This window comes from Macaca nemestrina, chromosome 9 (assembly GCF_043159975.1).
Source record: "Macaca nemestrina isolate mMacNem1 chromosome 9, mMacNem.hap1, whole genome shotgun sequence".
Lineage (NCBI taxonomy): Eukaryota > Metazoa > Chordata > Mammalia > Primates > Cercopithecidae > Macaca > Macaca nemestrina.
The window spans coordinates 26,852,263-26,869,929 of NC_092133.1; the positions used below are offsets into that span (position 1 = coordinate 26,852,263).

General features: G+C 38.8%; 1 protein-coding gene across 4 annotated transcripts in view; it reads left to right on the forward strand.

The window, feature by feature from the left end:
• LOC105478290 (sortilin related VPS10 domain containing receptor 1) overlaps positions 1-17,667 on the forward strand; it is a 596,134-nt gene that overhangs the window by 371,592 nt on the left and 206,875 nt on the right. For all 4 annotated transcript variants that reach the window (XM_071069161.1, XM_071069160.1, XM_071069162.1 and 1 more), the window contains exon 4: positions 15,053-15,211. In XM_071069161.1, the coding sequence (XP_070925262.1) occupies positions 15,053-15,211 (159 nt within the window). The remainder of the gene's footprint in view (positions 1-15,052; positions 15,212-17,667) is intronic.

Consider the following 17,667-nt stretch of genomic DNA (forward strand, 5'->3'; position numbering starts at 1 on the left):
CACCGTGCCCAGCCCAAAATTCATATTCTTTATTCATAAATTTTACTACTAGGAAATTACTTGAGGAAATAGTAATTGACATACAGAAATATTAATCTACATTAATCATAATATCAGTGAAAACTGGAAACCTTGTAAATAATAGATTAATTACATAGTGGTATATTTGTGTAATCAATACTATATTACCAATAAAAATGATAACACGGAAGAATATTGAATACCGTAGAAAATCTTTGCAGTATGGCTTTAAAGTGGGAAAAGCAGGTTAAAAAGCAGAAAGTGTCATGTGACACCCTCTTGCTATATAAATTTCCCTTTCTCTCACTTTGTGTCTCTTTCTGACACCCACAAACATTTATGTATATGTACGTATATCTATATATGCATAAAACAAAGATTGTGAAAACAAATATCAAAGTGTCAGTGACAATAATCTCTGCATAGTGAGGCTTAAGTGATTGTTCTTTTATTCTGAGTATGTTTTTGGGGACATTTTTCAAAAATGTCTGTAATTAATATTTTTTCTTGTTCATATTTGAACACAATACCTAAACTTTAAAGCAAATAATATAACTAAAAAAGAAACAAAATTATTGTATCTTTGACACAAAGATTCATACCTAGCAAGAGCTAGACATCGGACAAGTAGCTTAAAAACCTGTCCTGACATCACTAGGAGCACTGTGTCTTCATTCTTTTATTCTGAATTTGAAGCCAACCCAATAGTCCCATAGACTGTCCTTTTGGATAAACATAGAAATTGACCTTTCTGGTCAATTCAAGCTTGAAGCTTACATTTGTTTTATCAGAGTTCCTTCCTTAGGAAAGGGCCTTCAAGCCTCTCAAAAAAAAAAAATGTATCAAATAACTGAAACTCACCAGACTACCTTTGATTGCTTCTTTCACTTTGATTGCTTCCTTGCCCTTCCTTGCCCTTCCTTAGTTTCTGTTTTCTTACACACGATTACATGTCTTCCCTGCTATATAAACCCCTAGTTTCAGTCAGTCAGGGAGATGGATTTGAGGCTGAACTCCCAGCTCATTGGCTGCAACACCTGATTAAAGCCTTTTTCGTTGGTAATACTCATCATCTCAGTGATTGGCTTTCTGTGTGGTGAGTATCAGGACCTAGACCAAACCTCTGGTGTTACAGTAACAAATTGAAGGAATTAAGTCTAGTACCAATTGTTTATGAATTGAGGAGACACCATGATGTGGTTAGGCTTTGTGTCCCCACCCAAATCTCATCTTGAATTGTTATCCTCAGGTGTTGAGGGAGAGATCTGGATCATGGGGATGGTCCCTGCCCCCCCTCAAACTGTTCTCATTATAGTGAGTGAGTTCTCAAGAGATCTGATGGTTTTGTGTTTGGTAGTTCCTCTCTTGCTCACCTTTTCTCTCTCCTGCCACTCTGTGAAGAGGTGCCTTCTGCCATCATTGTCAGTTTCCTGTGGCCTCCCCAGCCATGTAGAACTGTGAGTCAATTAAACTTCTTTGCTTTATAAATTACCTAATCTTGGGCGGTTCTTTAGAGCAGTGTGAGAACAGACTAATACAGTGAATTGGTACTGCAGAGAGTGGAGTACTGATATAAATTGAAACTGCATAACAGGCAGAGGTTAGAACAGTTTGGAGGAATCAGAAGACAGGAAGATGTGGGAAAGTTTGGAACTTCCTAGAGATTGGTGAATGGTTTTGACCAAAATTCTGATTAGTGATATAGACAGTGAAGTCCAGGCTGAGGTGGTCTCAGATAGAAATGAGGAATTTGTTGGGGACTGGAGCAAAGATCACTTTTGCTATGCTGTAGCAAAGAGACTGGTGGCATTTTGCCCCTGCCCTAGAGATCTTGGAACTTTGAACTTGAGAGAGATGATTTACGTTATCTGGCTGAAGAAATTTCTAAGCAGCAAAGCATTCAGGAGGAAGCAGAGCATAAATTTGAAAAATTTGCAGTCTGACAATGCAATAGAAAAGAAAAACCCATTTTCTGTGAGGAATTCAAGCTGCCTGTAGAAATTTGCCTAAGTAGCATGGAGCCAAATGTTAATTGCCAAGACAATGGGGAAAATGTCTCCAGTCTCCAAATGTCAGAGACCTTCACAGCTGTCCCTCTCATCAGACACTTGGAGGCATAGCAGGGAAAAATGGTTTTGTGGGCCAGGCCCAGGACACTGCTGCTGCTCTGTGCAGCCTAGGGACTTGGTGCCCCCTGTCACAGGCATGGCTATAAGGGACCACCATACAGCTCAGGCCATTGCTTTGGAGGGTGCAAGCCCCAAGTCTTGGTGGCTTTCACATGGTGTTGGGCCTGCAGGTGCACAAAGTCAAGAGTTGAGGTTTGGGAACCTCCACCTAGATTTTAGAGGATGTATGGAAATGACTGGATGTCTTGGCAGAAGTTTGAGGCAGGGGCGGAGGCCTCATGGAGAACCTCTACTAGGGCAGTGCAGAAGGGAAATGGGTCAGTGCCCCCACACAGAGTGCCCACTGGGGCACTGCCTAGTGTAGCTGTAAGAAGAGGGCCACCATCCTCCAGACCCCAAAGTGGTAGATCCACTGATAGCTTGCACTGTTCCCCTGGAAAAGCCACAGACACTCAACACCAGCCCAAGAAAGCAGCTGGTGTGGAAGGGGGTACTGTACCCTCCAAAGCCATAGCAAGAGAGCTGCCCAAGACTATGGGAGCCCACGTCCTGCATCAGTATGACCTGGATTTGAGACAGAGAGTCAAAGGAGATCATTTTGGAGCTTTAAGATTTAATGATTGGGCCGGGCGCGGTGGCTCAAGCCTGTAATCCCAGCACTTTGGGAGGCCGAGACAGACAGATCACGAGGTCAGGAGATCGAGACCATCCTGGCTAACACAGTGAAACCCCGTCTCTACTAAAAAAATACAAAAAACTAACCGGGCGAGGTGGCGGGTGCCTGTAGTCCCAGCTACTCGGGAAACTGAGGCAGGAGAATGGCATAAACCCAGGAGGCGGAGCTTGCAATGAGGTGAGATCCGGCCACTGCACTCCAGCCTGGTGACAGAGCGAGACTCCGTCTCAAAAAAAAAAAAAAAAGATTTAATGATTGCCCCGCAGGACTTCAGACTTGTGTGAGGCCTGTAGCCCCTTTGTTTTGGCCAATTTCTCCCATTTGGTAGGAGCATTTACCCAATACCTGTACCTCCATTGTATTTTGGAAGTATCTAAGTTGCTTTTGATTTTACAGACTCAGAGGTGGAAGGGACTTACCTTGTCTCAGATGAGACTTTGGACTGTGGATTTTCAAGTTAATGCTGAAATGAGTTGAGACTTTGGGGGACTGTTTGGAAGGTATGATTGGTTACTAAATATGAAAAGACATGAGATTTGTGAGGGGCCAGGGGTGGAATGATGTGGTTAGGCTTTATGTCCTCTACCCAAATCTTATCTTGAATTGTGATCCCCAGGTGTTGAGAGAGAGACCTTGATCATGAGGGTGGTTCCCCTCATGCTGTTCTCATGATAGTGAATGAGTTCTCATGAGATCTGTTGGTTTTATAACTTTTTGATGAGTTAATTTATCATCCAAGTCATATCTGAATGTCAGTAATAATATTTATGATGGTGCCATAGGAATAAGCCACGACTTTCAAAGTTAACATGTAATGTATGTTCACCCTATTCATGACATATTCAAAGAAAGTCAAACTACCTATGAACTGTATTTCATATGATCAAGGCAGCTCTTGAATCAAGATCAGCCAACTTTTAAAATGATAATATCTTCATGAGCTTATTCAACTTATCATGAATGTGAACCTGGGTCTGAAAATGGCTTCTGTATAGTCACAAAACAGAATTGGAGCTTTTATAATTGGACTTCATGGTAGCCCCTTGATTAGGAATTATTCTGATTGATGAGGATCCTAACCTATAAGCAATTGTGGTGACTAGCTGTATAAAAGTTACTAGCCCATATCCATAAAAAGATCGTGTTTTTTGAAAAGATTTAAAGAAGGCAACATTTTTGTTCCCTTTGAATACAAAATACTTTTGGGGTGTTGAGAAATACCACTGAAGTCAAGAGAGCTGATTTTGTGGTTATTTTCTTAAAGTGTGGATTCCCTGTTGGTAATAACTTGGAGCAGATGAATGTTTTATAGGGTTGGCATAGCAGCAGTAGGAATTGAGCTATGCAGCAGGATGCAAATACAATTTTAAAAAATATAAAATAAAAATTTTAGATGGTTTTATGTGGGCCTGGGCACGATAAAAATTGAACTTTCTGTGTGTTTCTAGAATACATTTACCATTCACTTTCAGACCTAAATGGCCTTTTGTTGTTGTTAGCCCAAGGCTACCTAAAAATCAGTAGGTTTATTTTAAGATCCATTTTTCAAACTGAAGGGAACACTAAGTATCCTATTTTCAGTTTCCGATTTATGTTGTAAATGATATTTGTGCTTTTCCTGTGAGCATACAGGAACAAGGACTATTTTGCTTTTAAGAAACCCATATTTCATGGTATCAGATCCTTAATTAAATAGGGGATTATAATGCCTAGATGTAGATTCTCTTATTAGACTTACTTATACACACTTTAATGAACATTGAACTTGTCTATTCATCTATAAGTTAATATGGATAATTTATGTACCCTGAAAATTCGCACACCGAAATTATTCAACCTTGGGTCCCTTAATGTCCCTGAGAGGGACTAAACAATGCAATTCACTTGGTCTTCGATAAATATACTCACCTTAAACTGATAACAGATTAGAAATTTTCAGTCTTCAAAAGTTTAAGGTAAGAGCTATTTCATAGCTAAAACCCAATGAAAAATCTGGCAACTTCAAGATATCTATATTGCAGGAATACTATGATTATGAGGACTTTTTAATTCATATTGAACATAATAATTACAACTCTTTATCGTATCTATTATATCATATATATAAAACATATACTTTTAAAAATTATAAGTGACAAGTTTTACAGAAGATAGTTGTGGTTACATATCTTCAATACGGCTTGCCTTCTGTGTGTATGTGTTTATGTTTGCATGTGTGTGCGTGTACATGCTTTTCTTCCCTTAAGAGGTGAAGTCTATTTTTTCCTCACATTAAATCTGACTCAGAATTCTTTGACCAATAACACATGGCAAAGTTGATGTTCTGGGTCATCTAAGGATGGGTCATGCAAAGCTTTGCACCTTCCACTTTAGCCCTTTGGAACACTTGATCTTGGGACATTCACACTGAAGGAAACCACTGCTATATAAGAAATTCAACTATTATGAAACTGCCATGTTATGTGATATTCAGCCACATGGCGAGTCCTGGAGGATGAGAAGCCATGCAGGGAGAACGAGAGAGGCTAATCCAGATACAGGAATGAAGGAGCCATCTTGGAAGTGAAATATCTAACTCTGGCCACCACAGTTGACATCATGTGGATTTGAGACTACCTACTTAGCTCAGCTTTTCCAAAAGTCCTGCCCCACAAAATCTTAAAACAAAATGCTTGTTTGAAGCCACTGTTCTGAGATAGATTGTTCTACAATACATAAGTGGAACAAAACTCCTTTTCTCTTTAATATACTATGTCAGTTCTACTGCTTCTGAGGTATGTATATTAAGATGGAATTAAACCTAGAATATGCAGTCATGAAAAAAATCATCTGCGTAAAACACCACACTACTATCTTTCCTGCTGTGACTGAAATCAAAAGAGAGAGAGGAAAGCAGCAGATGATGTAATTATGCTCTGGCATGTCAATTAAGCACATTGACCCTTTTCCACCTCTGAACAACAACTTGAGATGATCAATGTTTGTTATTAAATAACTGAAGAAGGAAGGAAAATATTACATGAAATGGACTTCGTTGTTAACATGAGAGACTTCTTCCTAGATGACCCGCTCTAGGCCCATCTTCCAAAGAGCTCTGCAGTAGAGCTGCACCAGGCTCTTCTTACTTCACTAATCTGCAAATCCTGTATAAGAGAAATCCCTCGTAGTCTCCATAGTCTTTTCAGGAAAGCTTTAATAGTCAAATACATTAGCAAGGTCTCTTGCGGCTGAGATTTCATTAATCTTCCCCAGTATACCCTAGTATATTTGCCAGTCTATCGTGAAGCATTAATATAAGTAAGTAAAATTAAAACATACTTGTTAGTGTAGGAAAGGGAAAAATTTCCCTTTACCCTCTGAGTGCTTTATAATTGAGTCCATGAAATAAACCATCAACCATCACTGGACAGATTAATAAGAGAAAAGGTAAACAAATGTATTACATGTACAGGGGCGTCGCATGAAAGAAAAGTGAATACCAAAAACCCAGTGAGATCTAAAGGCTTATGTGCCCACTTCATAGGAAGGAGGAGAGGAGGGATGTAGGCAATTTAGGGAAAAGTAAATGAGTTTTGGGAAAGACCAGTTGGCCCTCAGAAGAACAGGTGATAGCCAGTCTGGGTGTAATGTCAACTTCTAGTCTCTTCTGTAATCTGAGTTCATCTTTGGTTGATGAGATTCCTGGGGAAGGAATTTATGACAATTGAGTTATTTTAGGAGGATCAGTCTTTAGATAGATAAGGATAGATAAAAAGCTCCTCTGAGCTTTCTCTGTTCCCCAAGTGCCCTCAGTTTGAAGTAATAAGTATACCAAAGCAGCATCTTTTGGGGTGGCATTTCCTGAACTCCTTCATTAGGATGATGATACAAATACAGCAAGGGATGAAGAATGTGGGTGAATCCTGTTCACTGATTTTTAGAGTGGATTAATGTCTATGGATTTTTCATTTTACTTTCCTGACTTTCAACTTGACACTTATTCAGACTCTAAAATCAAGTACACAACTTTTAGATTTTACGAAAAATGGATTTCCCTCACTTAAATCAATGTTAAAGTATACTGATAGCTTCTCTTTCCTGCTCTCTCTTCCTTCTCACTTGAGTTTCTTTATCATTTCTTGTGGAATAAAGAGATTTCTTATCAGAATAAAGAGATTTCTTATCATTAAATGAACATCATTTCTTGTAAAGTTTCCCATGAGCAAAGAAGATGAATGTCCATTTCTCTTAGCATCATGGCTCCTTCTGATAGCAGCTAACATTTAAAAATGATGTAACCTTTTGGCATTTATAGATCTTTGGGGATTTAAAAGAGAAGTTACTTTGGGACTTGCAATGGCGATGGAAGTGTGTTTTGATTGGGTTGGAGCAGAGGCTAGGGGATAATGATGAGATTTTTAAGGTGGCTCAAATATTCTCAAGGTATTTAATCCGTTCTCATAGTGACTGCAATAATAAAAAGATTCTTTGAATGTGTACATCATTCTTTCCTTCTGAAATACCATGTTTAGTTTAGTTTGTTTGTTTCTTTGTTTGTTTGTTTGTTTTGAGACGGAGTCTCGCTCCGTCACCTAAGCTGGAGTGCAGTGGCGTGATCTCAGCTCACTGCACGCTCTGCCTCCCGGGTTCATGCCATTCTCCTGCCGCAGCCCCCCGAGCAGCTAGGACTACAGGTGCCCGCCACCACACCTGGCTAACTGTTTGTATTTTTAGTAGAGATGGGGTTTCACTGTGTTAGCCAGGATGGTCCGATCTCCTGACCTCATGATCCACCCGCCTCAGCCTCCCAAAGTGCTGGGATTACAGGCGTGAGCCACTGCACCCGGCCCCATGTTTAGTTTTTTAAACCAGATGACCCAATGCTAAGCATTAGTTAACATTCCATATTCCCCACTATCACCTCAGTGTGATATTAATAATAGCTATTTCTCCAGCAAAATGAGTCTGTTTTTTTAAAGTGACAATTAAGCATGGGATGCATTTATTAGGAAAACAGTTACACTGTAATAGTTCTTATTTGCTTTAGCATACAATTATTTGGGAACTAGCATGTGGGAAAATGTTTGTTTCTCCACCAATAAGAACATTACATCAGAGATTTTTGACCGTTTCTATTATTCTTTTCCCATCCATTTTTATGATAAAGCATAAAATCCAACCTATGGGAGAATCATGCTGGAAGGACAAGGTAAAGGAAGTCAGAGCCATTGTGAAAAATCTGGGGTATGAATCATGACTGGCTATTTTGATCTTCTGACTGTATATTTAAAACCAATAAATTATTTTTGTTTATTCAAGAATGTAGTGTATTAGTAACACTTGTTACTGAAATTCTCCATTATCTTGCACCCCATTTCTTCTTGCTGCCTCTTTTTTTTTTAATCTAGGCAATATTTTTTGAGATATTTGCAATGCCAGATTTATATGTCTCTCCCTCTCTTTTTTGGCATTCAACTATCATATTTTAGCAGAACACAAAGTACTAAATATGCCATCCTTTGTGGGGTAAACGTAGTAATATTTGCACAAAACCTAACAGTGTTTTTGCACAGAGAATCTTATTTGATCTTCACCCAAATCTATGCAGGGCATGACATAGATAACCTTATCACTGACTAGCTGTGCAACCTTGAGCAAATTGCCTCATCTCTCTAAGCCCGATATCAAATGGACATAATGATATCTACCTCAAGTAGTTTTCATAAACAGTTTAATGGAATAATTTAGTTTAAAGCTTTAGCAGAGAGCCTGATACACAACAGCTCAATAATTGGCAACTTGTTTATGGTATCACTACTATCTTCAATGAGGAAACTGAGACTCAAAAAAGGATTAAATGAGCTATAAGGCATTCAAAGTGGCACAACTGATAATGGCAGAGAAGAAATTCAAATCCAAGCTTTTAAACCCAGACCCCCTGCTATTTCTTGTGATTGTACTGTACCCTTCTTCTCATGGTGTGAATAACCTTCACTAAGCACACTCCCTTCTTTTCTCTTTTGTGAGGAAAAGTACACATTCATGGAGACATTGACTAGAGCCAAGTTTAGGATTAGGTTATGGCTCTCCCTGTGGAACACAAGTCAGTGGTGCACCAGCCCCATGCTCAGCCCTGCAGATCAGCCCTCCATGGAAATATATGCATGGACAGATATTTCCTTATAGAAGTTCAGTGCCATTCACAGTGGTGGAAGCAGATTCTCACAGTAAAATAGTGTTTGTAAGTTTGGGTTTCTCTAAATTGTCTCAAAGGAGAAGACTGTTCAGTAGTCCCAAGTGAAATAAGAAGAGATGTCCTATACGTTTTCTTTTTTGAATCATCTTCCAAGGACTATAACTCACATGTTGTCATTTCTGGTAAACCTTACTCATCTCCTATGTACTCTATGGAATTGGGCAAGAGGTACTGAATGACTCCTCATTATTGTTACAAATAATCATTAATGGGTTGGGTCTCCTGGCAAGGCAATTAACACACATATAAAGGACTGAAATTACATGCTCCTTAAAAAAATGTTTCTTCCCATCTTTGCATGGTGGCTAATGCCTATAATCTGAGTGTTTTGGGAGGCCGACATGGGAGGATCCCTTAAGCCTAGGAGTTTGAGGCTGTGATCATACAGCTGCACTCCAGCCTGGGCAACAGAGCAAGATCTTGTCTTAAAAAAATTGTTTTATGCTTGTTTTTTTTCCCTTAAAAAAAATCTAAGTCTGTGGATCCTCACTAGAAAACCAGCTTGAAAGCAAAAGGACAGAATAAACTCTTTAAAATACAATGCCATAGTTTCCCAGTCATTTCACTGAATCACTTTGCAGGTCACAAGTAGACGGTCTGTTGCCCAAATGTTCTGTTCATCTCTTAGTATTGAATGATGCGATTTTGTGCTAATAAACAAAGATAGTACATAGGTAAGCTTCACTAAGTTTGGAAGGGTAGGATTTAGGAAAATTGGTTTGGCATTTCCATCTTCTTACCAGACTCATTTCTATCAGTGTGTGCTTGATTTGAGCTTTTTTTCCTTTTAATCCTCTTCCTCCCCTTCCTTCATTGTTTGTATTTCTGTGATTTTCTTTCCACGGATCATTCTGGGATCCTGTTCAACTTTCCCTAACACTGTCCTCCAAATAGTTGCCAGTTGATAAGCACTTACTGCTCTTTCCCTCAGCTCATCTGGAAAGGATAAGTGCTCAGCCCGCATTGAGAATAGGTAGCTTTTCCACCCTCATTGGTCAGCAGATGACTTACTTTCTCTGATTACATTTTGCTTAATTTGTTTTCAGTTTTGAGGTCAGAAGTTTGCAAATAGACTTCCATGCTGTTTATAGAGAGAAATATTTCTGTTTGAGTAAAGTGGGTAGCAGTAGATAACTGGAGTGCCTAATTGCTGCTGTTGCTGTTCTGCTTTGCTGTTGTCATTATCATTATGAAAAGCATTTATTATGCACCTGTGATATGGGCATCTGGAGCTGAATTAAGCTCTGAGTAAAGCAAGAGAGATATCCACACAGCAGCCCATTACCTCTGCTTGATTCCAGCCCATTTATGATAAGGAGTAGTCAAATGAGCAAACAAATAATGAACAACACACAAAATAAATACTTTTTCCATTAGGACCAAAGAAATGATACGAAAAAGTATATGCCCAGAGGTACTGAAGAACTCTTTATTAACTCCATGCCACATAAACCAGTAAATGGTGAATTCCAAGAACAACATATCTAGGAAAAGAATTTGGAAAACTAGATAGTAGCAGCATTCCTCTGGGAAGAAGGTCCACAGTAGACAACAACTTGGAAGGATCAGAAAGCTGCCTGCCAACCTTTTGTAAAATTACTTCCTGTAGCCATATGTTGAATCTGGCGCAAGTCAAAGACAGTGAAAGTGCGTTTAATTTTTGATGGCACCGAGCTGTCAGAAGGACTAATACCAAAAAAAAAAAGAGAGAAGTGACGTATTTGAAATCTATAAATTGCATTTCATGTTCATTTGTCTGCTCTAGGAAAAGCAAATAAAGTTTCTTCCTCCTCCTGAAGTGGGTGATGAATGATTGCTTGGAGTTGGATGGCAGGATCCTGTATTGCCATTATTGACCTTCTGTGGAAACAATTCATCTGCAGGTGCAGTCAGTGCAGCGTCGGCACACCCTGCAAGGCATAAGTAAACGGACTGTAATCACTCATGGGTGGATCTGAACAGAGAATAATTACTTTCCTGTTAAAGGCAGTCTCTTTCTCTTATCTTCACCCTCCTTGCCTCAAGTAGAACAGCGAGGATTTGCTCAACGGGACTGGAACTCCCAATGTGACAGGGGTCCCTGGCCTCCAGGCAGCAGAAGGCAGGAATGAAAAGGACTCATTCATTCATTAGTCCATTCCTTTATTCATTTACAGTGATATGTGGACCTACTATGGAACAAGCTTTGTTCCAGGCAAACAATGACCTCTCTTTTTTAGAGAGCTTACTTTAGGAATCTGCAAAGCTTGGATTCCTGCCTTTTAGAAGGGCCTCCTAAAATTCTGTTGTCCAGAACATACTCCAGAATACAGGGAAGTAAACACAACAAAACATTATTTGTTCAAAGTTACATGAAGAGTCAGAAGGGGATAAAGAGTCATTCTAAACTAGCAAAAATAGGAATGTTAGGCATCTTTAAGAAATGTAATCTATTGTTTTTGAGGAGTATTTGCTAATTTGAACTTACTATTTTGAAAATATTTCCAAGTAGAAAATCTTGTGAGAAGATATGACTTATTCATTTATGAAAAATATCATCTATGTCTAAAGACTGGATCACATTTCTTATTTACAGTATTTGTTTCTCAAGTATGTTAAGCCTTTTTTATTTAGATCTCATTAAATTTTTTACTTATTAGCTTATTTATATTTTATGACTGATAAAATGATAGGACAAACATCAATTCACTTGAAGCAAAATTATTAAAGAATTTGAATTTAAGACTAAATAAGGTTTTACTTATTCAATTAATAATTAGGTACATACTATGTTTCAGCCATTACAACAATCATAATTTAATTAATTTGAAGGTTGTGATTAATTGGAGTAGATTTTACAGTCATGCGTGTTAATGTGTGTGCATTTGTGTGTTTATGACTCAGTTACAAATGAATATTTGGGGGTCTGGGCACAGTGTCTTACACCTGTAATCCCATCACTTTGGGAGGCCGAGGTGGGTGGATCCCTTGAGGTCAGGAGTTCAAGACCAGCCTGGCCAACATGGCAAACCCCAACTCTACTAAAAATACAAAATTTAGCCAGGAGGCAGAGGGCAGAGGTGGCAGGGAGCCAAGATTGTGTCACTGCATTACAGCCTGGGTGACAGAGGGATACTCTGTCTCAAAAAATAAAAGAAAAAAAATTGGGTCATAATGTCAAACTTAAAAAGAAAAAAGAAAAAATCATCAATTCTCAATCAACAATAGGATATAGAGATGTGGATAAAGAAGTAGAAAGAAATACAAACATAGGGTCATAATTTTTTTTTTCCTTTTGAATTCTACTAGAGGTCTTATGGAGTTGTTTCTGCAATAAGAAAAATAACTAATGAAAAATGGATCCAGATTGACCTGTTCATTTTGGGTAGAATTGAGCAGAAATTTGAGAGAGAAACCACTGGAATGTTTCTGTAGTACAGACATACCTATAAAGCTCACTGGGAAATTTCTCACTATTTCCCATTATTTCCAAAATGTCAAATTCTCAAATGGAGAGTTTTAGCTGAGGGCTGCAGGGAGAAGGTGGGATTTTGGTCTGCCTATTTTCAATATCCAGAAAAAAAGCCAAGGATATGAGTCGCTTTATTTTTATAACATTAAGTTTCCATCTGTTGGGAAATATGTGCATTACTCTGCCACTCGCACCCAAGATTACCTGATGTAGGATGCCTTATGCAGTCTGATCATGTGGAGTATAAATGAGTATCAACAATATTTTAAAGTGATTGATAAAAATCAGCTTGCTTTGGGAATATTCTGTAGGCCTAGTTTATAATTGTGTTTAATTTTATTTTGATTAAGTATTCTGCCAGGAGAAGCAGGTGGGGAGATCTGTTCTCATGGAAAAAGAGGAAAGCATATTCTGGCTAACAGGGAACTAGAAAATCAGAGTAGGGGAGGGAATCACCTTGCCTGAGACAGTAGATGTTCTATAAAATTGAGCCTCTTCATATTATCATGGAAATGACTTTTTGGCAGTAGTGCAAAAAGGTTGTTTTACATTATTGTTAATTGTGGTTAGAGACACAAAGCAATATGATCATTTGATGGCTTATTTGTTATTCAAAAAATGACAGCTTTTATGTGCCCATAAATATGAACTCATCTGGAAATATTCCTGTGAATTAGGAGCCATCTAAATATACTTGCTTAATGCATACACTAGATTTTAATGAAGCCATATGAGTTTGTACTTAGTAGATTACCTGATGGCTCCTTGTCAGCCATCTGATGAGGGAACGCTGTCTGCTTGGTGAACGTGAGTCAGAGAAATCCATAACTTTGTCAGAATTTATGGTTGGTGAGCAGTGGCTTTCCTGGAACATGGTACAAGAGGCAATTAGTCTTCAATTTTGTGTGCACTTTTCATCTTGTCGGGAGTGTGGCTGACAGCAACAGCATTGCCTTCACCCCATTACATCCCTTTTCTCCTCTTCAAGAAGGGGATGTTGAAAGAACAGCAAGGAACCTTAAATTCGTACTGGATAACATAAACAGAGTTTGGGCAGAGTGTCTGACATGCGATCCTTTTGTGTCATTTACAGCGACAGGACAGCACTTTCAAAGATGACACTAACTGTTCAGAGGCTTTAATATGATTGCCTCCAAATGCTTGAGAAAGCTTCATGTGTTTGCCTGGCACTCTGCTCTTTTACGATATGACTCTATTCCCCCCCCCCCCCTCTCTTTCTTGGAAGTGCAGCATCCTCAGCTTGTAATCTTTAAACCCTGGGCTGCAGTGATTTCTCTTCATACAGCAACATATTAAGCACATATTTCATGCTTCCCTGAACCAAATTCAGAAAGTGCCAATTAATAAGTTGATGGGGAAGAGGTCAATGGGTAGCATTAAGGCCACCTGTCTGGAGACACTAGGTGCACACTTTGTGTGAGTGAAAGGAGACCCACAGAGAGTTGGGAATGAAGTAATTTATCACAGATTCCTGGAGGCATAAAACGAGAGGATTTAAGGTAGTTTTGAGGGCAGCTCCTCCGTCTTGCTGCTATTATGATTGATCCCATTCCTCTGGACAAAATTGGGCATCCCAGTGAGACAGTGTAAAACATCTGAAGCTGTGAATGTTTACATATTTGTAGCTTCTTCTGTGGTGCAGGTTGTGAAGAGCAACCAACTTTTCTTGCAGAGAGTTTTAGAGACTCATGTGGACTTAGAAGTTGTGAAGCTTCCATCCATATCTCAGAGTATTCTGGGCATCTTTCTATGTACTCATCTATTCATTCATTTATTTGACAAATATTTATCAGTGTACCATACATACCGGACCTTAGTCTAGCTGCTGGAAATACGTCTGTGAACTCTACAGACAGCTGTCTTTGTTCTCACAGGGTTTATTTTTTAGTAGAGGATATGTAGATAAGAAACAAAATAAATAAGTAAATTATGTAGTAGGCTAGAAGTGATGAGGGTGGTGGGGTAAAATAGCCTTTGTTAAATTCCTAGAGAAAGCTTCAGAGCCTACACTTTGACTTAAGACTCAGAAAATCAGGCTAAGTTAGGATGACATAGGATATCATTGAAGTGGAATGAAAGGATTTGAGGCAGGGAAGAAAAACAATGGACTCCATCCTCTTTCTCTTCCACCTTTCTCACAACAGACTATAACCAGTCTTTTAGTCCCCCAAAATGGAAAGTACATAAGGCACAGTAGGAAGAAGGGAAGAAGGGTAAGTGTGCCGGGTTTAGGAAACAACCTTGGAAATAAAACAAGGAGTCCCCTAAAAGAGAAGAGTATACAGTTACCTATTTCATCCCTCATTCTTTCAGCTTCTCCTACTCCCTTCATTTCTTTGTAGAAATATTTTTGTAGCACTGATCCAAGATGGAAGAATAAGCCTGACAGAGTCAAGGTCCCTGTTTGGCCAAGCATTATTTACCTGCCCCTGTCCTTCCCGTGTCAAAATTTAGCTAATTTTCAAGTTTTGCAAATTTGTAAACCTAATTTTTCTTTCTCCAACAATTCTTTGCTGCAGATAATGTTACTCACAGACCCGGAGATTGAGAGCAGCTTACTGATCAGCTCAGATGAAGGCGCAACTTATCAAAAGTACCGGCTGAACTTCTACATTCAAAGCTTGCTTTTCCATCCCAAGCAAGAAGACTGGATTCTGGCATACAGTCAAGACCAAAAGGTGAGCATGCTTACCTTGTTTGAGACAGTGAAGCACGGTTCTCCGGGGAAAATAGTGCTAATTTAATTATCTCTTCATTTCACCTCAATGATCATTTTTGTTCTGAGCAGTAGCCTGACCTCTGTGCTAATGGGACAAGGGAAAGCAAGGAGAGTCTCAGGTTGCTTGTTTAAATCATGTAAATATCTGAAACCACTTACCAAATAAAGATTAGGTGTACTAAGTAAGACGCGGTGGAGAAGCAGTTCTTAGCATAGATGCTTAAGACAGTCAGGAGTCTCTGACCCCCATTGAGTAGGAGACAGTGTCTTAGTGGATTGGTGATCATTTCTCTTGGCAAAGGACCCATGGCTTTTCTCAGACTCTTAAAGGGAAGCATAACCCTGAAAAGGTTAAGAACAGGAAGTAAGGTTTTGCTGAAACACTGAGAGAAATGGCCAGAGGAAAAATAATGATGTATGTAGGTAACCTTATGCAGAACCTAGTCATCTCAGAACTTTTCTTCACTTGGTGGTAAGGTTGAAGGAGAAGTCACTTCGTGAGAAAGGATTAAATGAGCTCATGATATTAGATGTGTGTATGTGTGCATACATCCCATAAAATGTCATCCTATAATATATATTATGTATTCTATACGGCATATATACTATAACATACATATGGTCCCTGCCTTTAAGGAAACTTGTATTCTCGGGTAGAATAAAAGGCTAGCGATAGCTAATAAAATTAAATTAAAATGAAAAAGGAGTAGCATTTACACAGGCAAATGTGAGAGAAACTCTGGCCATAAAAGCCAGAGGGATAATTGGTGAAATACTAGAATACTCCTTGTGAAATGCATTATTCAGTGAAGTCATTCTGAGAATTCTCCTTAGAGGAATCATGAGTTAGAAATTACATATATTTAAAGAAATACTGGACTTAACTAAGTGAGGGGAATATTCTGGGGTTTTATTTGTCTGGGTTTACATAGATGTGGCATTTTTGAAGGTAGGAGCATGGTACAAGCAACTTCCCAAGGTCTCTACTGACAGGAGCATTTTAAAGGAAGCAAATTAAAATTCTTAAGATTGGAGTTTTATTCATACTGCCCCTACTGCCAAATAAAATGCACATTAAGCCTAAAAATAGAAAGAATTTACAATTCATTGTTTTTTTTTCCTCTTGAGCAGCCTGGCTACCCTTTCAGCAGAATGTACAATTTTGTTTCTGGAGTCAAGCCACAGTGCATTTCGTCCAGGATGGTGCAGTTAACAGAGGCAAAGCCTGACCAGCTCAGACAGAGTATTAGTCATTTAATCCACAGGGTTGTTATATTTTATTCGACAGTTGGTTAATTTTTCCCCCCTGATGCCAGAGGCACAACGAGGGCCAGACCTGCCTAAGTAAAAACTCTGCATCTTTGCAATTGTGCTGGAGGAGATGCCCAAATATGTAACTCTTTCGGTCCCAGCACTTCAAAGAGTGCCTCCCGTGGTCACTGTGGCAGAGTGGATGATATGAGACCAGTCAGGACGCCTGGGCTGTGACTTCAACCCAAGGTCAACAGTATTTAGCGTTGGTTTCCTTTGCATTAAAATGTGTTTGTATTGATAATTATAATTGTAGGTACCCTTCCAAAGTGATTTAAAAAGAAACCAATATTAGATGCCACATCTCTTTTAAGTGCCATGCATGATATAGTGTTGATATAAAATAACAATATTCTGTCCATCTGGAGATAGATGATTAACACATATGAGTTGGTCAATAGTTTAAGAGAGGCCACAAAGGCAGTGCTGTCACTGAATGTTATATACAAGTGACTGGATGAATTACATTAAATTGGTAGCCCAAAGTTCAGGGGATGGAGCTCTGGTGATCTATCTACTCCAGAGGTCTTACAAAATGACTTCAGCTGGACTTTAATGGGTATGTTGGATTTCTGTTGTGATAGTAGGGGAGGCCAATTTTTTACAAAAGGAATGTCACATACATGAAATTGTAAAAATCATGTGTACAAAATTGCAAAATTTTCTATTTGGCTGAAACTAAAATTTGTTACAGCTAGTTATAATTTACACACATACACACACACACACACACACACACACACTTTGGAACCTAATCTTTACTATTTTTCACTGTTTTGGCTGTTTGATTTTTAGGAAAACTAATTTTTGTTTCCTTACTTAGGAGCCTTCAGAAATTTGGGTCCAGAGAATGATATATTTAGAGCTATAGCTTTCAAGGGTTAATCGGTAGTAATTATGAGTATAAACTGTGGTAATATGAGGTCAAAAACAAGACCGGTTGGGATGATATTACAGCAGTCCTGGCATCAGATGCTCAGGGTAAGAACCAAAAGGTATCCTTTGTGACCACAGACCCAATGAATCCTGTCATTTTAGAGTTGGATGCAGTCTTCATCTGTTTGTTGTCACTAGGTTTTTTCTGTATGAGGCTAAGAATCTAAA